The 24,054-nt window shown below is 41.8% G+C and overlaps 4 protein-coding genes across 4 annotated transcripts; 2 read left to right on the forward strand and 2 right to left on the reverse strand.

The window, feature by feature from the left end:
* Nucleotides 1–497: 497 nt before the first annotated feature.
* On the reverse strand, nucleotides 498–728 carry LOC104078666 (keratin-associated protein 20-1-like). The gene has a single exon (XM_009580389.1). The coding sequence runs from the start codon at nucleotides 726–728 to the stop codon at nucleotides 498–500; it is 231 nt and encodes a 76-aa protein (XP_009578684.1).
* Nucleotides 729–4,379: 3,651 nt separating this feature from the next.
* On the forward strand, nucleotides 4,380–4,610 carry LOC104078673 (keratin-associated protein 20-1-like). Its single transcript, XM_009580402.1, has one exon. The coding sequence runs from the start codon at nucleotides 4,380–4,382 to the stop codon at nucleotides 4,608–4,610; it is 231 nt and encodes a 76-aa protein (XP_009578697.1).
* A 9,632-nt stretch (nucleotides 4,611–14,242) lies between these two features.
* On the reverse strand, nucleotides 14,243–14,569 carry LOC104078680 (scale keratin-like). Its single transcript, XM_009580412.1, has one exon. The coding sequence runs from the start codon at nucleotides 14,567–14,569 to the stop codon at nucleotides 14,243–14,245; it is 327 nt and encodes a 108-aa protein (XP_009578707.1).
* Nucleotides 14,570–18,170: 3,601 nt separating this feature from the next.
* On the forward strand, nucleotides 18,171–18,455 carry LOC104078687 (scale keratin-like). The gene has a single exon (XM_009580423.1). It carries the CDS (start codon nucleotides 18,171–18,173, stop codon nucleotides 18,453–18,455), a length of 285 nt encoding a protein of 94 aa, XP_009578718.1.
* Nucleotides 18,456–24,054: the final 5,599 nt, after the last annotated feature.

A 24,054-nucleotide genomic window follows, 5' to 3' on the forward strand; every position in this document is an offset into this window, starting at 1 on the left:
TTTTTGCTGCTACAGCAAAATCAGCTGTAGCAGATTTGACTATCAATTTCCATTTTCAAACTTTGCCGCTTGCTTTAAGTCCAATGAAACAAAGCAGATCAGATGATTTACTCTTTCTTTCGTATAGCTTCAAGAGCAGTTAAGTCAGAAACATCCATAGGAAGGCTAGTACAAGTACAGTCTAGATTTCATTAATGCTAGCTGGGAAAGAGCTACAAAGGAGTTAAGAAGTTGTTTGCCCGTGTTAACCCATGTTAAACCTGGCTTCCTTTACACCACCAAACCCTTGTAAGATTAGGAAGTCGGTAGGGAAAAAGGAAGACAAAACATTTTAGAAGAACATGGAAGAAGTTTTACAGAAACACTGAGCTCTCCAAAATACTACGTCTTTCAGTCGCAGTCCTGGACTCAGAGCTTCTGCAAACCTTCCCCCTAACAGCAGCCATGAATTCGGTAATTAATTCTCAGTCCTCGTTTCCCATTAAATCCTTCTGGATTTAGCAGGGGTAGCAGCTCCCATAGCTGTATCTACGGGTGTAGCGAGAAGAGTAGGGGTACCAGTAGCGGGAGCTGTAGGAGGGGTAGCAGTCCCGATAACCGTACAGGCTCCCGTAGCCCCGGTAGCTGCAGGGGCTCCCGCAGTCGTAGGTCCGGTAGCTGTACGTGGTCCCGTAGTTCCAGGGAGAGTAGCAGGCATCATCACACTGGTTCTGGTAGCAGTAAGTCATCTTGGTGCGGTGGAGGGAGGCAAGTCTGAAACACAGAAGGGAAGAAAAAGCCTGTCAGGCAATGCTCCCACAACAACTAAATCTCAAATAAATGCTGCAAGCATGCAGGGAGGGAAGAGAGAGCCAGCAAACCCAGACACGCTGCCCGACACCCTCTGTGCTCATCCGTTGTTCTATCCTGATTTTTAGTGCTGGGTCTTCCCCCTAATCCTCCGCCCTGACCAGCCTTTCTGAGCTTTCCTGCACAGCCCCACTGGCTGCACCCATGGATCATGATGGGAGATGGGATTGTGAACCGTGACGCCCGTGTCAAAAGGGAGCCGTCAGGAAACAAATTGGAAAATCCTTCATAGCCGTACTGATATAAAGACTTTAAGGGAAAAGAGGGATATGCGCAGGACTGACACAGTTTCAAACACTCAAATATTAATGAAAATCCAGGGAGGAAAGAATATCTTACGTATAAATAATTGTCATCAAATCACAACCTTAATTCCTAATGCATTAATCTGCAGCACTTGTAGATTAGCAACTGGGAGGGGGGGAAAGAAGGGGAAAATACTATCAAATACATCTCTTCATTATTCACTAGGTTTTCTAAATCTATTCCAACTTACCCACTTCTGCAAGGAGGATAAGGCAGGAGAAGCGAATGCATTATTCCCAGCGGTGCGGGTTTTTATAGAGCGCCCAGTCCCGCCCAGGGTGTGAAAGGCATGTCTGTGCCGCGGGTCGGCTCCAATTACCAAACACATTTTGCTTCCCTCATGACTCCTTCTCATTGATATACCGGTTCTCCCCAGGGTTTCTGATTATTGGTCCGGCACCGTGACATGCAGGCTACACCCTCCAGGTTTCTTTCATCTCAAAACTATATAGGGCAATTAAGCCTTGGTATCATCATGTTGAATTCACTTCTTCAGTACAGCAACAAATCAACAGAATATGCAGAGACGTACGAATTACCAAACATGTCATTTTTGGAAGAGCAGCCTCACCGTGCGTGTTGGCCCATGCACCTTTTTGTACATATTTTTTCTGAAATACACGTGGAAGGGGTAGCCTCTCCTTTTCATGTATTTCCTAACTTTAATGACACGTGAAACAGCACAACCCCTTCCAACGTTTCCTGTGACTAGCAAAGGGGGAAGGACCATTTCTTTGATTTGATGCCGTCATGCAATAGGATATTGCTGTGCTGCTTGATTCAGCTAGAAAATTGGTCTATAAGCATTAAAATGGTATGTATATGACGTATTTTTAGAGAAAAAATTTTCAGAGACCCAATTCTGAAGCTATAAATTACAACCTTAATAAAGCATAGAAACAGGATAACCTGATATACGTTTTTAGAAATTGTGTTACATAACACTGGGGCGTTTTCCAGTAACGTAGTATTAATATTTAAATAATAAATCTCTTTGTACCTGTAAATCTTTAATAAGTATTAATGAAGGCTTTGATATTCAAAATTTAGAGAAAGGCCCAGAACATCTGACATGCCTGTTATTATCCTTCCTTTAGATGCGAGTAAACAGCAGTGTCTTGACGTGAAGGTCACCAGGGAAGACTGGGATGTTGCTGCTTACCAGGTCACATTCACAGGGCTCAGCATTATTCACCGTCATTAACAGCATTAAGTTAAACACCTCAACAACATTAAGAAGATGTCACGTTAAACCATATTTAGCATTTGGGGGACTTCTCAGGAAAACTACAGTTATTACAGAGATATGTTCCCATTTGTTTTATCTTGTTCCTTGTAATGAACCCGAGTGAATCATTTTCTGATCTAAGTGTAAACAATCACTAAGCAGATATTTTTGGATCTAATTAAATTTGCCGCGCTTGGGCTGGCTCTCCAGAAGACTGAGTTTGTAAGTTTATTTCATGAATGGTGCAAAACCTGGAAATTTCAAATATCATTCTTTCTTCTTGAAAGCCTTTAGATTTTTTATTGATTGCTACCTGCTTTACAGTTCTCATAAAGTCTTGTCACTGACTCCTTACCTTATTCAAAAGTATTTCCACTGTTCTTACATCAGAAAGGACCCCAGTTTCTTTCTATGTAGACTTAAGAGGTGGCTGTTGAAGTTTGGTAAAAGTAATTGATAGAGCATAGCAAGCAACTAAATCGGATTTTCCACAGAATTACTTTCATGCGACAGATCACAGTATACAATTAACACATCCATGCATGTTTGATTGCAGCAAGGTACAGACCAGACTTGTCCTCTGATCCAAACACCTTTCTTGTGCTTCTGCCTTTGAGCTGGAAATAATACAAACAAAATGATAAATACAAATAATGCCAATATGCTGACCTAAAAATGCAATTTTGAAATAAAAACAAATGAACAAGAAATGCTTTCTAGGGATTATTATTTCTGCAAAAAAATTTGGAATTCTTTCTTCCTCAAAACAATCCAGAGTCATTGCAGGCTTCATATACTGAAATTTGTCTATTCCTCCAAAATTGGGATTGTGAACGTCAATCAGTTCTGCTCTCAATATCCTTCCTTCCCTTTCCTGTTATAGCTCAGATTTCACCACACTAATTCTACAAATATAATTGACCCAGGAAGTCTGAACATGAAAGAAAACTGCAATGCAATGTCATGCTTTTGGAAGCCAAGAACTGACTAATAATTCCAAACAAAGAAAAACAATTACATCAACTGAAGGAATGACGTGCATAAGAAAATTTGTTTTGTGATGAATATGAGCTTAAAGCACAGTAGGCTTGGTCAGATAAACATATAAAAGGGAGAGAAATTCAGAGCTCTCTACTCGCATCTTCGGACTTACATTCTCACTGAACTTGGTAAGTCAGACATACTACAATGTCTTTGTTGCTGTGTAGATGCTGTGGGTTTGTTATATTACTATACAGGTGGCAGTTACACTTTAAAAGCAAAGGCTGTGATTTCACAGCCATGCAAGTACAATTCATTTTTGTTAAAAATGGGATATTAAGATGCCCACATAAGCTTAGAAGATTGTCTCATCTAGCCATGCGCTATGAGAAATTACCTTATTCTATGATATACTGAAGCATTTCAAGCTTCTTTATTTTGAAGCAGACAATGCATTACATTTTTTCAATTATTTTGAGCAAAAAGCAAGTATATATTCAACTGGCAATTAAGACACAGACATGGGTCCAAACAAACAAGCTGCTTTTTTCAGCAGAGCACTGCTTCCTTGCACAAGGGGAGGATTTCTTCCTTGGTGTCTTGTCTCGACAGCAAAAACTGGCAGAATTGATTCCAGAACCAGTGTCTGTTCACTTATGGTCTTTAGAGAAAGAGCGGACACTGATACAGAGAACCTAATCCTAACAATATCCTCTCTAGAATACTGTCTGAACCCAGACTGCCAATTCTAAGCAATGGCAACAAGAAAAGCAGCGTAAAATATTTTTATGGAGAAAAAAAGGGGGAAAAACAGAAAGGAGTGTACTGGGCAAGAAGGAGCCAGGGTATAGCCTTGAAAGGAGGCGCTCGGTTGGTTCCTGTGTTTGCACTTCTCTCCCTCTTTCCCATGCTGCACGGGGTTTGCTAGAAGCAGCAAGCTGCCGCTGGGTCTCTGGGGCAGACCTTATCTTCTCTTCTGCTGTGTTTCAGACTTGCCTCCCTCCACCGCACCAAGATGACTTACTGCTACCAGAACCAGTGTGATGATGCCTGCTACTCTCCCTGGAACTACGGGACCACGTACAGCTACCGGACCTACGACTGCGGGAGCCCCTGCAGCTACCGGGGCTACGGGAGCCTGTACGGTTATCGGGACTGCTACCCCTCCTACAGCTCCCGCTACTGGTACCCCTACTCTTCTCGCTACACCCGTAGATACAGCTATGGGAGCTGCTACCCCTGCTAAACCCAGCCATGTAACGACCAGATAGGAAACGAAAGGCAAAATAGTGATTCTATGGCTCCTGTGTGAATTTTACCTTTGCTAAGCTCCCGTGACAGCGACTGTGGTCAGGAATGGTCCCGAGTGCTTAGCATCTCTCTTCAACGTCTTCAGCTATTTCGAATAACCTGCTTTTAGGGTCAACTCTTCCTTCATAGCCTTTGTTGGTGGATATACTGTGTATTTTGATGTGTAGCTTTGCAACAGGAGATGCAGACCGGAGCAGACACCTCATCTCACCGCACACTGTGCTGACAGTTCTGCTCTTTACCGAACACCATCGTAGTCCCAAAAGCATCTGCTGTGAAATGTAGTAACTCTTTGTTTAAAGACTGTATGAATCTCTGGATACTCCTATTCTGTACTACTACAAGCTGTAACTGCTGTACGCAACGCTTCTTACTCTCATTAAAAGATCTTGCATCGCAGTACTGCTTTCTGTTATATTTTTATGGTTTTTTTCTTTTATATTTTACTTTACTAATTATTTACCTGACACATGGCAAAAAAGGAGGTACTAGCTTTTCACATCTGCAATTTTAAGCTTCCTGTAGAGTCTGAGGTGACTGAGGACACATTGAACAATTTCTGTCTCCTCTAAGACAGTTCTGAAACTCACATCTGCCGTGTCTTAGCTCTGCCCCTCTGCCACCAAACACACCAAAACACTGCTTATTTCCAGAATACTAGCTTAGAAATGTGAAGATTTAAGAAAATTAAATCCGTACTTGCCGACTACATTCCAGCCCAAGTTATGCTACATTTGAGGATCCAAAATGCACTGAGACAGAAAATGCCAGACTCCCTAAGCTTTCTGCAGCTCTGATATAGATACCTGATATGAGAACACACGGGAGCTCACATTCACCTCTTTCCAATGCGTATCGAGGTTTAAATATTGCCATTTCTCCACCAGACATTACTTTGTGCGGTCGACGTCCTGTGTGTGAGCTGTGAGCTTAGTCCTTCCCATCGCTGCCCTGGCCGGGCTGGCTTTCAGGCACGCATCCTGCAAGCATCTGCCAGCCCTTGCCATCAGGAAAAACTGTTTTACAAAGGAAGACGAGAAGCATGCAGATTCCAGATAAGGCGAGGCTTTGAGGGAAGCCTCTTCTTCCCCATAATTAATGGGAGAGCATGTGACAGGGAGGGAGGAGAGCTGCTTAAAGTAAAAGTGACGGTCAGCTTGATGACAAAGGGATGAACCTACCGGGATGGTTCCCAGGCTGGAACCATCTGGAGCCACAAGAAGATTGAGTTTTGGAAGTGATTTTCAACAGGAAATGTTTCTCCTCCCAGTCTGCAGGAGCTTCAGCTCTCCAGCAAACACCGATGTGCATATAGGAGGCAGAATTATGGACTTCGGTGCTGGCGTTTCCCTGGTGGGTAGACCATCACGGAAGGGATCGCTGTAGGGTTTCTTGCCTCGTCCCGTAAGTGCCAGGTGTGACCAATTCCCGGCAGAAGAGAGGTTCACGTGAATTTGCATCCACGTAAAAGCATAGCACAGAAATGAAGCAGAACCTAGACACTTATTCAACTGGTTATTCAAAAGGTTGGCAGATGAGACTGCAAAAGAGAAATCTGAAGAAAACAAGTCCGTGAGTCCCTGGGTGAGCTGCCAAAAACATCCATCAAACGCTGCTTTGAAAATTCACCATTCTGGTCTACAGTAATACACTGGGTACTTCGGGAAAATTATTTCAGACAAATTACCTACTGACAAAGGCTTTTCATGTTCACTGTGCTGAATTGCTATATTAATTCCCTTTTGCTGAAAATGTTCTCATCTGACATAACAGTCTAAAAATGCAAATCAATATTTCCCTCAACTGGTCATGAAGTGCAAGTTCATCATCTGAAGGTATTCATTTTTTATTTAAAAGTAGCTCTGGTTTATGCATAAATTTGTTTTAAAAGTTTAAGAGAAGTTATCAGTTGATGCTGATATCATGGACTTTCCTGTTTCAGGGTAACACAAAGAAATTGGAAATGGTTTGTCTTTCAATTAGTACAGTCTATTTTTTCACTTGTTCAAAACGTTCAGATTTAAATTTTGTATATAATGCAAAAAAACCAATAAAAATATTTAAACTTATATGAAATACCCTTCATTATTTCAAAAAAATGAAATTACTAGAATTTTTTCAATAAATACTGTCAGTCATAGCCTGTTGTCAGAAGAAATAGGGAAAAGTGGATCACATCTCAAGAAATGATGGGTTTTTTATGTACACAAACACAAACAAATATACCCTATTTGTATGTATTTAGAATTACATGTATTATTTCTATATAATCTTATTACTAATATGATAGGACGTGAAATAACTATGCACTTGATAAAACAAAAGTTAAAGAGAAAATAGAAACATCCATCCTGAGAGAAAATAACAACATTTTTCATTAACTTTTTCAGAAGTTCTTTTTCATACACACTTTAAAAATATTTACGTTAGTTCTGCTATAAACTCTACCACAGTACGGCTGGAAAAATACATCAAATGAAGGAATAATGTAGGAAAAATCATTTGACAAATGAAGATGACAAAAAGCAATTGAAATCTTATAGGGATTAACACGCTTAAACCTGCAACATTCTCATGAGTCAGGGCTCTTAACTAAATGTCTTAATGTATCTTCCTCTGTGAATTTGACTCCATCTTTCTATCATTAACAAGATTTTTTATAAATTATATTTCCAGTTACTGACAGAATGCTGCTGTGTCTCCTGAAGTCTCTTTAGGGCACTTCCCTGTATTACTTTTGTTTGTCGGTACAGAAGTGCAGGTATTAGTGAATTCATACTTCCCAAGCTCAATTTCTGATTTTCAATATTTGGGACATCAAAATATTCTATTAATTTTGAACAGTTAGGTAACTTTGAAAAATGTGTTTAATTTTCCAGGACAATTAATAGCCATTTCAGTGCTCCTCAGCTGTTTGTGAGGGACCTGGCCTCAGCCACCATGCAACTGGTTGCTTGGTCACTCTGAATTTATGACCTTCTGACCTGTGCAAACAGCAACAAAACTAAATTTTTTTGCACACGTCACAACTTCAATTAATATAATTGGTTTCTTCAATGTCAAGGGTCATTAGTCTGTTCTCATCTCCACATGACACACAAAGGTTACGGGCTTCTTTCGTCTTAAAACTTTTTGGGTCATCCTCAGTTTTAATTATCAAATCGAGATACCAGAATGGACAAGGTACTCAGACTAGAGATGACTGAGAATCAAAATTCATATATTTGGGATATTTTTAACATATTAAACTTGTGTGTAACCTGAATTATGTCAGCGTTTCCTGGAGAACAAAAAAAGTTCTGTACACTTACATATACCTAATGTACATTTAAAAATAAAACCTAGCGCACGCTCTCTTCCTCACAGAATAAAAATTACTACTGCTAGAGTAGCAAAGGAGGCAAAAGTATTTTGTGCCACTTTTCTTTGCCTCCTAATTGTGCCTGTAAAACTGAGTTTTGTATTTGAGAAAAAATAGATATTTTCTCCTCTTCTTCTAAAATACTTCTATTTTATACTTTTAATATTTCCTTTCAGTCTGGTTCACTAACAAAACCCAGGAAATTTATAAAAGTTCAGCATTCATTTAGGTAACTATTACATACATATACAAAAAGGAGGAAGGAAAAATTAATCACATCGTCTATACCTCGTCATTGCACCTGCTCATACCATAAAAAAATTCTTTCAGAATATCACCAAAGCAAATGTAAATGAAGTCCTATAACACTGATGTTAGCAGATTAATTAAAAGTTAAAATTATAAATATTATTTTACAGCAAATCTTATTGATGCCGGTTGTCAACATCATCTAACACTGGCTTCCCAAAGGAAGCAGAGCACAAGACATAAAGTCAAGAGCCGCCTTTTTTTTTTCCCTCAACAAATACCTCCTGTTATGACCTTCACTGCAGTGAGCCATTCCTCATTTGCATATTAAATGAGGATAATAACAGACATTCTAGAAGTGCTGAGCCTCATCAGAATTTATGGTATCAATGCTCTTCCAAAACAGTCATTAAAGACTTACTTTAGCAATGTTTGTATTATTTAAATATTAATGGTTTGTTACTGAAAGGTGCCTCGATGTTGTATAATAAACAGAATGGGGAAGGGAACCCCTGGGCTAAGCAATGTTTCTCTTTATTAAAACTAAGGCATTACAGTCATCATCCTCACATGGTGTAGACTGGCAGAGATACAGCCGTATCTCACTGGATAACACCACCACGAAAAATCAGAGAAGTGATTTTTCCTTTCCCAGCTTAGAAAAATCCCTTCTGCAGTGGGCAACTTATTCTTTTCATTCTGCTAAAGCCCATTGCAAAGCAGGGGGCTTCGCAGGACACCTCGCTGCTAGCAGAGTCTCCAGCTACCCTCCCCAGAAAATGCTTCCCACCAGTCAGGAACGCGTGGTCTCCATCCTACTGGCTTTCACGGCCTTCCTAAGACTGCTCTCCCCCTTTTCTCTACTCCAGTCCCCGTGGTAGACCAACAGGAAACCCATCTTTGTTCTGCACTACCAGATCGTTCAGCAATAGTTGCCCTAGTATTATATATGCATATATGTATCTCATATATATATCTCTCTCTCTCATACAAATATATCATATGTGTGTGTGATATCACAAGACATTGATTCGAGCAAGATTTTCTAAGAATTTCATCCAGAAAAGAGAGACAAAAAGTAAAAAAACAGACTGTATGTCTTAGACACATTGCTCAGATGCTCATTGAATTGATCGTATGCCTTGGCCTGAACTTCTCATAGTGCGTATGCCAAATTATAGACAGTAGAAGATCCTAAAGGAATCAATGGAATGCCTGTCATTAATTGCGACGGAAATGAATCAAAATGGTTGGTAAAAGCCCTAAGGACCTGGTATAATGCCTCTTTCCTCTTCAGGTATTCTACATCACCCCACAATGTGCAGTATCTACCCCCCTTGTAGGGGCATAACATAAAGGAACAGTTTATGGGGTCCCCAGCTAGGCAGACAGTGTAGCTGGAACTGTTCTGTGTATCCTCCAGTTTCATTCCCAGTTGTCCTTTGGGTGAATTCGCAGAAACCCATTTGTCCTAGAAAGTTTTAAGATGAAAGAATCTCACAGGGTGTAATCACAATGTGGTGAATTTAAAAAGGAATTTTAAAATTGTCCTGAATGTGGAGGAAAACAATTATAGCAATTGGACTGGTGATGTACTTCCGAAATTTGTTTTGTGACTAACAGGCAATGGAAGCACACGGAGAATTGCACTGACTTCCACAGGTCTAAGAAATCGTATAAAAGCGCTCACAACCCTGCAGTCCTCACATCGCTCCTCTTGGTTTACTCTCCTCGGTGAACTTGGTAAGTTCAGATCCTGTTCTCATAGACATTCCTTTAACTTGGGAATAGGTCCTTTACTAGCATTCGCTGATTCTTAGCAGTGGTAGAGGTATTTTATCCTGTATGCTTTTAATCTGTGTAGTAAAAAAAGTGGGGACATTGATGAATGAATATTCAGATATCAGTGGTAAGATGTGAAGCCTAGGAAGAAGTTTTGTCTTCACATAAGAGAAAGCAACAGCTCTACTTCTTTCTAGAAGAACAGAACTTTTCTTTTTTTACTTGATGATACTTAACACTGAAATTTTGGTTCATGGCTGTTCATTACACAAAGTGGAAATGGCTTTTTGATGGAAAGATGTTGCAATAATGTATATGGACAGGTTACATGAATTGCTTTAGACTCTCTGAAGTCACTGGAGCAGCTCTGATCTGCAGCAACAGAGGATTTAAACCTTAGCTCTTCACTGTGTAGCAGAGTATTTTCAGTATCCTGGCTAGAACTGGCACTAACAAAGCGTGTGAACCAATGTTACCCAGGAAAAGGAATAGTTTATATGCCAAGGTTAAAACCAGACAAGGAGGCTGACTTTAATGAACTTGTCATGGTGTGTATGAATGCTTCTGAAAACTTTTGAAAATGCTGTGTGGGATTCAGGTCAGACATTAGGACACCCACACGTGCATGTCCTGAGCCGCAGACTAGCTGTCAGGATTGACCTCAGCCGCCTGTGCTGGGAGCTTGGACACCAAATGCTCATGAACACATACATTTGGGTGTATATCTGCAAGCTGAACCTCCTGAATCCAAAGTCCAAAAATACAGGGTATTACATTCACTTTTAAAAGGAGAAGCTAAAGAATAGAAACTGTCTCTCACAGTCGAATGTAACAAGAAGGGAGCACAGAAAGGGGCTGGATAAAAATCACATCCAAAGACTGAGGGATTTGCTCAATATTTCTTTCCAAATCCACCATACTCATGCCACCAAGCCACCGCTGCTGCTGTTCCCTGCAAGCTGAGCCTACCCCTTACCTGCTGCTTTGTTTCAGGTTTGCCTGCCTCCCCTCCGCCACACCAAGATGTCTTGCTGCCACGGGTACTCCCGCTACAGTGTGTGCTGCTCGCCCTGCTACAGGACCGTGTGCTGCTACCCATGCTACAGCTGCTACAGCTGCTGCAGCCCCTGCAGCTACCGCTACAGAGACTGCTGTAGCTACAAGTCCACATATAGGACCCGATACTACTACCCTTCCTGCTGCAATTACAGCTACAGCTGCTGCTACCCTTGCTGCTAAACCCAGTGGCAATATCCCTGCACTAAGAATCAACCCCGACCCGGCAAGCAAAGATGAACGGCTAATCTCAGAGGCGATGTTTACAGAAGCGCTGAGCCCCCCGTGACACAGCAACTGAAGTTACTGAGAATGGGGAGCTCGGCTGCTCTCTAAAAATTTCTTGGCATTTGTATTTTTCTTGTTCTTTCTGTCTGCTTCTTCCTGTGTTTCTCAACTATGAGTTCTCTCTTGATAGTCTCCTGCATTTAAACCCCTTTACACCCCTTCGGCAACGGGAACAACGATCTGCAATTCGTTTGAAGCTTCTTACAGTTGCTGCAGCAGTGTTAAAGGACTTCTGCAAAATTAGCTTTTGTGTCATCTGCATTTGCAATAACTACTTCCAGTAAGGTGCTGCAGTACTGCGTAATGGAGAAGTATTACAGCTGTCTCTCCTTTGATCTGGATTTACAAGTACCTAAAGGATGAACAACACAGCTTTAACAAAAAGGAATGTTCTGTACAGCATAGTGCAATGACTCATCTTCTGTAGCTCTTTCCATTATCCCAAAACTATAATCTTTCTGTATCTGTGCTAATTCCTTTTCTTAATGCATTAAAATTTTTCTGCATGAAAAAAAAATACTGGAGTTCCAGTCGTCTTCTTTCCTCTGTCCCTAGTTTACATGAATATACTGAGGCATCCTGAAGGGACTTTCTGTCCCTAGTGCTGACAAAGCACTTCATACCCCTCCACGTTCAGAGCAGCTGGTCCCAGTAAACATACTCTTTTCTTCCCTTCTAGCCCTCAGAAATTCGAGAAATGCCACAATTTCTCCTTTTCCTTTACTTAATTGAAACTATTACCAGATTTATGGTTAATGTATTTCAGCATAATAGGGCTGTAATAGTCTTTATAATAATGTTTTAAAATGGAAAAGAAGTAGTCCCAGGCCTCTATAAAGAGTATATAAGAATGTTCAAGTGAGCAGAATATTGTCCTATTCCTGGAAACCAAATTCAAATATTCTTGTCCCAGAGTCACAATTTCCTACCACATTCCAATTTAACAGGCAAATTTCATTACCAGCCAGTGGAACATAAGAAAAAATAAAAAGCTATATTAAAAGCAATGGGAAAAGCATCAAGGAGAAAAGCATCAAGGAGGAAGTGGTGGCTTTTCCTGTCTTGATGCTGGCCTTGAAAACTCAAAACACTGTCTTGATCTTCCACACAGACACTGGGTAGAACAAAATCCATTTCTACAGGTGCAGTTACAATAATTCACTAAATCCAGGGACTAAAAGCTAGAAGACAGAATGAATCATAGAATGATAGAATAGTTTGGGTTGGAAGGGACCTTTAAAGGTCATCTAGTCCAACCCCCCTGCCACGAGCAGGGACATCTTCAACCAGATCAGGTTGCTCAGAGCAACCTGACCTTGAGTGTTTCCAGGGATGGGACATCGACCACCTCTCCGGGCAACCTGTGCCAGTGTTTCACCACCCGCATTGTAAAAAATTTCTTCCTTATATCTAAGTCTAAATCTCCCCTCTTTTAGTTTAAAACTGTTACCCCTTGTCCTGTCGCAACAGGCCCTGCTTAAAAAAAAAAAAAAAACTTTTTAAGTTTTTTAAGAAAAGTGGAAAAAGAGAGGCAAATAGTCCTTAAAAAAAAAAAAAAAAAATACAAGTGAAACACTACTTAATCTCCCCAGGGTGTTTTGGTAGCTCTTGTCTGCCAGCTGCCTCTGGGCATGGAAGTAGTGAGAAAGTACCATCATCTTCCTCCTCATACAGCCGCAGCCTCTTAGTTGTAGAACCAAGAGGTTCTACAGCCTCTGCCCATAACGTTCAGTGAGAGGGGAAAAAAAAAAAAAGTCAGCAAAAATCAGTTGTGACTCTGCTTCCTTCCAAAACGTGGGCTCTGAGTACGCTTCCCTGAACGGACAGACAAAAACGCCCTGCTGCCGTGCCTCAGAGGTGCTGGCCACTGGGTAGCCATTTCTCCGACCAAATTATCTACACTGCAAAGGGCAAATTCCTCCCACTTCTCCAGCAGGGAGGATCCTCCTAATCTTTCAACCCTGATTCTTTCCAGGTCCCTTCCAACCTGGGCTGTTTAATAATTCTATGATAATATATAAAACACAAACTTCTTTCAAAATTAAAAACCTGATGAGTCCACACATTTGCAGTTACCTAGAACCTCTTCAATATCAAATCACAGCCAGTGATGGATCATATCCTAATCACATCACATTAGCCCAACAGCAGCACTGAAGTATTTTAAATGAACCATTTATTTGGAATACCCAAAGCGAAAGCCCGGAGTTGTAGAAACATGCATAACCAGAGATACAGCTGAAGTTTCTCGCAGCTACAAAAGCCCATGTTTCTCAGCTTGAGGAGGGCAAGTCTCTACAAGCAAATCCTTGAGTACCCAAAGTTAATAACTTTGTCACCCAATCTGTGTGATGCTATTGATTTCAAGGTATTTAAGAAATGCAAGTGAAAAATAAAATAAAACCTGAAATACAGTATTGATGCAGCATAATTTTTAATATGAGTGAAAGGCAGATATACAGAACACACAGGCATACAGAACAAAGACTACATTCCCAAAGACACATTACACCCTGCCTATACCATTCATTCAGAGTTAATGTTTTGTACATCATTGCAACAAACATAAAAGCCAGTTTACAAAGAACTGCAGTATAATGGAGAAGCAAAAGGAGAGTTTGGGTGGCAAGAGAGCAAACAGAGACAGAGCAGAATAAAGATAAATCATTGCAAGCACTTCAACAGCAGCGCAGAGCACTCGAAGCCTACGTGGAGGGCGGCTGCTGTCACCAGGGCTCTGCACATCAGGGACCGCTGCTGCCAAGACTCGCCGTCAATCCAAGTTTGCCAGGCCTGGGTTGATCTTCATTTCGGAGACGTTCCCCCTGGGTTTAGCAGGAGTAGCAGCTGCCATAGCCGAACCTTTGGCCGTATCGTGAACTGAAGGGGTAGCCATAGCGGCCATAGTAAAAGCCTGGGTAGCCATAGTAGTCCCCATAGAAGCCCCTATAGCCGCCATACAGACCCCCATAGCCATAGCAGTCCCCAGAGCCATAAATGCCTCGGTAACCGTACAGTCCACCATAGCCGTACCGGTCCCCAAAGCCGTAGAGACCCCGGTAGCCGTAAAGGCCCCCGTAACCCCGGTAGCCGTACAGGCTCCCGTAATTGCAGGGAGAATAGCAGTCATCTTCACATTGGCCTTGGAAGAAAGTCATCTTTCTGCGATGGAGGCAAACCTAAAATGCAGCAGCAGGGAGGAAAGCAAAAGTAATAAATACTTCCAGTGGCAGTAACAGTCTCAGAGCCCAAAGACTTCTTCACTGGTCCCATGAGACCAAGGACAGAAGCAAAATTGTGACCAAATTCCTTAGCTCCTTATTACATCCCATTTCTATCATTTTCTCATTTACCTACTGTTTTTAAACCGTTTTATTTCTTTTCTCGCTTACTGAGATCGGTGAAAACACCGACTATGAAATATACCTGTTACAGATCAAAACCTCCTTGCTGCTGTTTCAGGATTTTTCTTAGAGAATATTGTTAGGAGTTAACAATCCTAAATTTCTTTCAGGATATTGGCTTTGCATAGAGCTCTACATTCCCAAATCCTCCAAGAAAGTCTTCAAGAAAGCTTAAAGCATCTGATGTTTGCCATGATAACACACTTTGGCTTTTGGGTCCATTGCTCCAAATCCCATTTCAGTAATCTACACCAATTTTGGATTGGCATCTGGAAATGCTGAGAGCACACGCAAGAAACTACGGAGCATTAGCACACATGAGAACGTCTGCTGTCTTGTCAAACAGACCCGAAGACCTCCCTTAAAATAAAGCAGAAGATTTATGGAAGAACCCACTGAGGGCCACGGTGGGGAAACCCTTCTCTAACTCTGCTGGAGGCAGCTCGGCAGCTCTAACAGCCAGCGATCCTTATCAGGGAGCCAGATACCCCAGGCACCAACAGGACCAGGAAAGTTTCAGCCCCAGCTTTAAAACTTGAATCCGCCAGTTCCCGCAACGCAGTAAGGACAGGTACAAGGTACAGAGAAATCTTAAGTTTCAGAAAAGCCACGACGACCCTAACATAAATTATTAAACCAAAATTTCTAATCCTTATGAAGAGACTAAATGGAGAAAAGGCTTACCAAGTTCACCGGGAGGAGGAAGGCAAGAGAGCTGATGAGGAGCCTAGAGCTGTGAGCCCTTTTTATACTGTTTCTTTGCCCGCCTGGCTTATCTAAGACGCCCTGTGTATTCAAAAGGTTTGTAGTCCTATTGGTTGGAAAACAAATGTGCCTGTACACGTCATATCTTCAATTAATATAATTTTCTCCATTGTTTGGGATTATTAGTGTGTTCCCAGCCTCCCATATGCCACATATATTACAGGTTTCTTTCATCTTAAAATTTTCTGGGCCAACTGCATTCCTGATACCATTTTTTTGTCTTCACTGTCAAAACTGAAGTTTATTTTTATATAATATAAAAGCATTTATAAGTTCCCAAAGCCATTGGAGGGAGAGAAATTTTCAGTTTAAAAGGAAAACCTTCCCAGATGTTTGAAAATATCTGTTGTTCACCAGAAACTCTGATGCACCATGGCACAGGCTTCCTGTTTAAAGGAAATGTGAACATATATTTAGGTATTTTATATTAAACTACATAGCAACTTCAGGAAACAGGACCAGCACAAGCTACAGATAAATCTTACATGCATTCCTCCAAAGAGTTCATGGTGAATAAAAGTCACGCTGCTGCATGAGAAGAATATTTTCAACAGAAATACGACTATGGCGTTGTGTGCAGTTTAGTTCACTAGAGGGCTTGATTGCGAGTTTTGCAGAACAAAGAGGAGAATACAAGTATGAACTTGGTCTGGAAAATAATAAATGATAAGGGTTTTGCGAGATGTACTAAATGCTATTTTCCAAGGAACCATATTAATGTTTTCCACATAAAGAGTCAACCACATGTATCAAATACGGTACAATAGCGAGGAATGCTGGAATTTACTGCAGAACTCCTTGTATGACCTTCACCTAATTTCTGGCATTAATTTGAATATAAAATAAGGGTAATAATGAGCAAGCAGGATGTTGAGGCTTCCTCAGAATTTTGAATACCAAAGCACTTCATAAACACTCATTAATGTTTTCAATTTGCAAAGTGTTGCAGTATTTAAATATTAATAGTTTGTCACCAAAAGACACCCCAGATTTAATAATATGGTCACTTACAAGACACATCAAGGTCTCTTGTTTCTAAGTCCTAATAAGGAGATGCATTATATGTTATATGAAAGTCAAAAACTATTAAAAAAATCTCTTCTAAAATAGGAAGAAGTATTTGGAAACATTAATAAGGGAGCTAGAAAATTTCTTCAAACTCACTGTTGTAGAACCTGAGACAAAAAAAAAAAATCAAAGCAAGCTGCTAGCAAGAGATCCCCACCAATATCACCAGGCAGTATGTACAGGTCATGATGACGCTGAATAGAAGGGCTACTACGTTTCGGCACACCAAAGACAAGCCTACTCCTTTTCTCCCCTACGTGTTGCACCATAGATGCAAAAGCCAAGCGAATGGAGCACCTACAAGCAGATTGCGCAACCAGTAATGGTCTAAATGTCTCCCAAAATTATTCCTATCCATCCAACTACAAAGAATTCCGTGCAATTTTACTAGAAATGTGCTGAGCCCATTTCTTCTTGTTTTAAGATGAAAGAAATTCTGAAGGTATTACACGTGTGTCATAACATCAAACTTTGAAAATATGAAAATCACTGACTCCAATTACATCAATTGAAGGAATAATGCATGCAACAAGATATGTTATATAACTAACACCTAAGTTGAAGAAGGTATATATACGGACCTACAACTCTGAAATTTTATTCGCTTCTCTCAAGCTACTCCCCTCAGTGAGCCAGGTAAGTCAATACTGACTCTACTCTCTTTCTGATATACGTATATTTGCGTGTATGTATGTTTGTCTGTAAAAATATTTGTGTGCGTTGACATATATATATATATATATAAAAAAAAAAGGCACTGGTGTGTACATATATATATGTAATGTGTGTATGTATACGTACAGATGTTCTGTAAGCAATTTTTTCTCATTTTGGAGCTAACCACAAACAAATTCTCTGCAACATCAAGGAATTCCTTCACTGAAACTTTTTTGCTTTTCCTGTGCTTATTTAATAGTAGGCTTTAAACCACTAATAATCTGAAGGTTACTGCCACAATTCTGAAGTCATAAGAAATTTCCAGTTCCAGATTATTTTCATTAGGTGTTGGGAGTTCAAATCCCTAGATAAAAACTTTATGAAACATTTACTACTTCAAGTAGACATCCTGGAAGGAAATTCCTTCATTTCGTTGCATTCTTTGAGTTTATCCCACATCGGGTGGCACAGAGCACTACGGGAGATAAGGGCATGCATGTGACAGGCTGTTGGTCTCATCTGAATAAGCATCAGTATCTGAACTGGCATATTTTTCTTAATTTATTCAAATTTCTCTAACTTCTGGGGCTGGAGAGTTCAGTTCTCAGTTGGTGAAAACCATATTTTCTATGTATAGTCAGTCATTTTCAAAAGTTGAGGGGAAGAAAACAGAAAAGTTGTTTGGGATTCAGGAGATTAGAAAAATAAACAAGATGATTAAGAGGATGGAAAAGACCTGCAGGAGGGGGCAAGTTGCATTTCCTCAGCTCTGTCTGACCTCTGAGCCCTTCCTCCTGCTGTCAGCAGCCCATAAACTCACCTCGCTTCTGGGTGTGTGTTTCAGGTTTACCTGCATCAACGAACAATGACTTTCTACAGGGACTTCTATTACGATGGGAACTACTCACCATTTGGCTATGAAGACCTCTATGGTTTTGGGGGCCTGAACGGCTACCGATTTGGGAGCCCGTACGGCTACTACCGGGACCTGTACCGATATGGGGGCCCATACGGCTACAGAAGCTTTGGGAACCTCTATGGGAACAGAGGCTTGATTGGTTATGGGGGCTATTATGGGTATGGGGACCTGTACGGATTTGGGTACGGCTACCCCTTCTCTTCTCGTTTTGGCAACAGATACATCTATTGAAACTGCTATCCATGCTGAACAAGCAGAAATAGCAACCAAGAGATGAAACGCAGGACACGGATTCACGGCTAAGGTTATGGTGCTGAGAAACGCCAAGCACCCATGCCTCTGGCTGAGTTCAGTGGGATATGTGGGTGCCAGGCTGCATAAGACTACCCCATACGTAACCCTCTCTAATATCTCCTGTTTCTTCAACTATTACTCTAAAGGGCAACTTGAATTACAGCAAGTACTGAGGCATCTTTACAGCATGTTGATGGAGTAAAGCAAGACTTTCATGTGTGAGTAAAGTGCCTTTTAAGTTAATTCACAGCCACTTTGTATTGCCATAGTAATAGGAGTTTCTGCAACCACCATAAACAAGTCCAGTTTGCTCAGCTATAAACTTCACCAAAGATGACATTTAGTAGAGAAACTCCTGTTATATATCCATGCTGTGCCTCATCTGGCAGCGAACATGATTTAAAAGCAGCTCTGCGAGCAAGAAACATGTCTGGACTGTCAAATTCCACCACTTCCACAAAGAGAGAGCATCATCCAGCATCGGACACACTGTGCTTGCTGAAGACCCTTTTATAAAACTGCAAACTTATTCTTTCTGTTACTCACTATTTCCTATTTTCATTAAAATTACTCTGCTTAATAGCATCAGATGTCCAGTATTCTCCTTTCGTCTGTGCTTATACGCCACTGTAAAGGGACCAGCAGCACTGCCGCTCTAACCAACCATACAATAAGAGGGAGGTCTAGACTCCAGATGTTAGAGAGTATCACCACATCTCCATCTGAAATGCTCCAGCCCCAACTCGTTTCCCAGAGTAGGAAGAAATTCTACCTTATTTTAACTAACCTGTGACCCCGGGTTTACACAAATACTTGTCTAAAAAAGGGCATCACCTGACTGTATTACCAAACACACACACTCCTGGAGCAAGCTGGGTTTTGTGCTTGAAAAACAACTTTCAAAAGCGAGAGATTGAGTGGAAGTCTCGTGGTCTGCCAAGGAAAGCTAGCAATGACACTCAAGGTTAAAGACACCTAAGAGAAAAGACCAAAGGCAATCAAGCCATGACCATCTGCTGGAGAGATCACCTCCTTTGCAAACTGAACAGCCAGGTTATTCAGGGAGTTCCTGTCAGCCTCTACCATGTCACCTTAGGAGATTGAGTAGTTTTGATTTAGATTTATAATATTAAAATTATAACCTGGCAGAGAACAAGGTGGTTCAACAAGCATAGCCTAGACAAAACTGCATGGATCCCATGCAAGCCCAGTTATACATCAAAGACATCACCAGGAGTCAAAAATCTTGTTGCAGAAATGACTGTGAGGGGGCACCTCTGGGATGATTTTCAAGAGATACCCTACGTGGCTATCCCCTTCTCTTCTCATGGTGGCCACCTGCACAAGCATTTCTGCATTCCTCAGCTGACAGAGCAAAGTGGAAGAAAGGGTCAAGAAAATAACTAGCAGAGCAGATTGGAAAAGGCAGAAAAACAGCGATAGCAGAATAGTCCCCGAGCTGTACATGCTATTCCTCCAGCCCAAAGACCATTTCTTTACATCCATGTCATTGTTTTCACTTAAGCCATTTGACCTTGAACTGGACCGCGACAGCAGATGAGCCCCACAGATCCATTTCCTTGTCTGGGAAGGAGCAGCCACAGCCAAGAGATGAGCCTGGTCTGCTGCCTCATTGCTCAGAGTTCACCTCCGTGTGTCCTAGTTTGAGCGAGACAGAGCCAGATCAGGATGTCCCAGGAAGAGGGTAAGGGCAGCAACCTCCACCCTAGCCTCCTAGCAGGGCATGTCGGCAGTAAATCTGTACAACCCTTTGAAACTGGCAAGGCATCTTTTAGTAAGACATCTTTTGTAATCCTTCTGCTGGCTGCTGTCAGCAGCAAAAAGGGTTGGGTTCCCCAGGGAAAACATTAAGAAATGGTAGTCTCCCACCGCAATAAATTCAGCTTATCTCCCTTGGATGCCCTCGGGCACACAAAGCTTTTCCCACCTGCACGTACAGTGCAGAAGGGCTTCCAGAGAGATGCACAGGAAGAAAGACAGAATAAAACATGGAAAGCCAAAGATTTGGGTGAAATTCTCAGCCTGCCCAGGGTCCTTTGGCCCCAACTTAACATCAGGTCCCTGTCCACCTTTGCCAACACAGCAGTATTTATGTTTCTTCCCTTCACTACATCCCACTCAGTTCATTACCAGAGGCACTATCACTTCCGACAGCGGGTGCAATCACCACCCGATGCCTGGGGAACATGGCCCACAGGCTGTAATTGCCTGCCAACCCCAGCCTTCCCAGTCCCATCACCTGCCTCCACCACACCGCCTCAGAGCCGCCCGGGCATCACCTCGCTTCCTTCCCTTTTTGCTTTGAAGATGCCACTGCTCTAGTTGCGACTCCAGCTCTGTGCACAGCAGTGGGGGTGCCCCGATGCGCCTCGCTGCTGCCCTGCTGCAGGTCAGCCTTATGCAAACACTGGGAAGGAAACCAACTTCTCACCCCAGGTGCCCCTACCACAGGGCTCTCAGCCTTTAGTTACCAAACTTGTGGAGAACAAGTCTTACGAGGAGCGGCTGAGGGAACTGGGGTTGTTCAGCCTGGAGAAGAGGAGGCTGAGGGGAGACCTCATCGCGCTCTACAACTGCCTGAAAGGAGGTTGTAGCGAGGTGGGGGTCGGTCTCTTTTCCCAAGTAACAGCGACAGGACGAGAGGAAATGGCCTCAATTGCACCAAGGGAGGTTTAGATTGGACATTAGGAAAAAATTTCTTTACTGAAAGAGTGGTCAAGCCTTGGAACAGACTGCCCAGGGAAGTGGTTGAGTTACCATACCTGGAAGTATTTAAAAGACATGTAGATGAGGCACTTAGGGACATGGTTTAGTGGGCATGGTGGTGTTGAGTTGATGGTTGGACTCGATGATCTCAGAGGTCTTTTCCAACCTCTACGATTCTAACAGGGACTGGATCATTTTATTACCTATTCATTCAAGAACATCAGGGTGATTCAAAAGTCCCAAATCACTGCAGAATTGGGGTCCAGACCATTCCCCGCCCCCGCAAGCATCAGTCAATAACACTGACGCTCATTTCCCATGGATCCATCCTAACATCTCAGGAAGCTCAGAGTTTCTCATACACCTATTCAGTGGTGCTTGAAGAGCATTTTCCCTGTTTCCTAGGGTTTTGTTTTATGTCCTAAGGCTTAAGAAAAGTTGGATGATTAGAGGAACTTTGTGCCCGCCTATGAGATATTGTCATAATAGATGACAGATAGCTAATTTAGCTAACAGAAAACTAACTCCTGTAATTTCATTTAAACTTCCTAATGCCAGTCTGAAGCAGGATGTATTTACTGCATGCATGTGGGAAATTACCAATTTAAATGCACCTTGTGAACAACCCACAGGAGGCATGCTGCAGGACACGCCTCCAGCACAAAGATTCACTGCAAGAGCAAGAATCATTTTTAAAAGTAAACTTATCCCAAGTGAGAAATTGGACCCCTGACTATTGCACAAACTGGACTAGAACATTTTTCAAAATATTCCTTAAACAGTGCAATATTACAACAAAACCTTTTAAGAGAAGGGAAAGTGGAACATGTTATATGAAAAGTGGCCTTACTAGAAGCAGCAAGAGAAACAAGAAGCATTTCAAAATTCACCACATTTAGATGAATATTCTTATCCCATAATGCAATAACGAACCTAAGAGACATTAACAAATGCTTCTACTATCTTAAAAAGACATTGGTACCTTCTTAGTAAGATACTTCATATCTTTAGTCCTCAGAGCATTTCACATGAGTAGCTTTTATATCAAAATGAGTAAAAGGTGTATTATAAAGAGAATCCATAGAAATCCCCTGGCAAAATTTCCTAACTTTACTGACACTTGGTGTTTTGTGGTAACTGCAAGACTTACATGGAAAGTGCAACTTGAAAGGCCGCAATAACAAACTTCAGTTCATTTGCAAATACACCATTAGCATAACAATAAAGATTCCTTCATCTGGCTTTTGAGGTTTGGGGGATTTCTCTTTTGTAGGGAAGGATTTATGTGGTTGATGAGAATCCGGTTTAATCACCTCGTCTGAGGCTCGCCAACAGTCAATTACACACTATTACAATGCCTGGTCAACTTTGTTTTCCTTACTCATAAGGATAACAACTCTCCAAAGAGTGACTACTATGAAATAATCCAGCATTCTTACGTCAGCTTGTGATACTGAATTATACCGTTTCTGTTACAAAGTATTAATACGCTACATAACATTTCAAACACATACAGCAGCATGGAAAGCTTGTGAAATATTTATTTTCGATATATTCCTGAAGAAATTCAAAATTCCACGACTGAACATCACCATCCATTTTCACATGTATAGTTACATTGTCGTAAAACACTGAGCAGAGCAGTAGAGCCAGAAATGTCATTTTTACACTCAAAAATAGCTGCTCTTCTGTAGCACTTGGCTCCAGGTTCTTCCTAGTAATACCGACTCTCCATGCACCTCTGCTCCGATGCATTGTACTGCTGCCCAGATGGGGAGGCTGAGCCTGAGGACACCAGGTAAGAGATAACACACACCGTGCCAGAAGAGCCGATATTGAGGAAAGAGCCCCACAGAGCTGGGCAAGACCAGGAACAATGAAAGCAAAGATGTGGGCAGCAGTTTATGAAGGGACAACTACAGCATAGAGGTTGCTGTGGAAAGGAGATGCACACACAACCCGCTGCCAAATCTCTCAAGAATATCGTTGTCCTGAAGCAGACTGATAGGATCAGCTCGGTGCAACAGGATAAAGGCACCTGAATTAGAGGGAGCAGAGGGGAACACACACAGACATGCACACACGCATAGAGGCCAAAAACATGTTGCAATGTCATGTTTAATGAGAAAGAAGCAGATCATACAGAGACAGGATTATATAGTACAGATTACAAATTGCCTGCAACCTGTGGTTTGATGCAAGATGATTCATGTAATAACTGATGTTGCTTCCCTATTGCAGCTCTGTGTTGATACTCGGCCCTGATCACAGCAAGACACATACAGCACAGGCTGGTTGACTCCACAACCCTTTTTCATGCATCAGTAGCCACAGAGAGAGCCTACAAAGGGATGTAAAAATGGATGTCATACCAGATCCCTTTACATTGCCACAATGATACCTACAAGCCCCCAAGGAATTAGCAATATAGTCCACAGGATAGAGAACAGAGTACTTAAAGATAGGAAGGCGTTAGAAAAAGAAAATCAGGAAGGGTAATCTGAGGAGGATGTAAATGGATTTTTCAGAAGATCTGAGTATCTACAGATGCATTTTATGGCAGCCCCAAATGCTCAACCCTTCCTAAATGCTCTGCCCTGGAGCTCAGCCGCGTATCCACATCCTGCTTGTCATCTCCTGGACATTCCTCTTTCAGCAGCAACTCCTACTAGGTTTAGCATGGTCTACAGGTTCCAATGGGGTATCCCCGTCCCCATCTGGCACCACCATAAACATGTGAGCCCCCAGGAGCACGGGCAGCACTAAAGCCGGTTCCAACTTCAGGGGCTCCGGCAGATCCCACGACGCT

The sequence above is a fragment of the Fulmarus glacialis genome, unplaced genomic scaffold (assembly GCF_000690835.1).
Source record: "Fulmarus glacialis isolate BGI_N327 unplaced genomic scaffold, ASM69083v1 scaffold31900, whole genome shotgun sequence".
Classification (NCBI taxonomy): Eukaryota; Metazoa; Chordata; class Aves; order Procellariiformes; family Procellariidae; genus Fulmarus; species Fulmarus glacialis.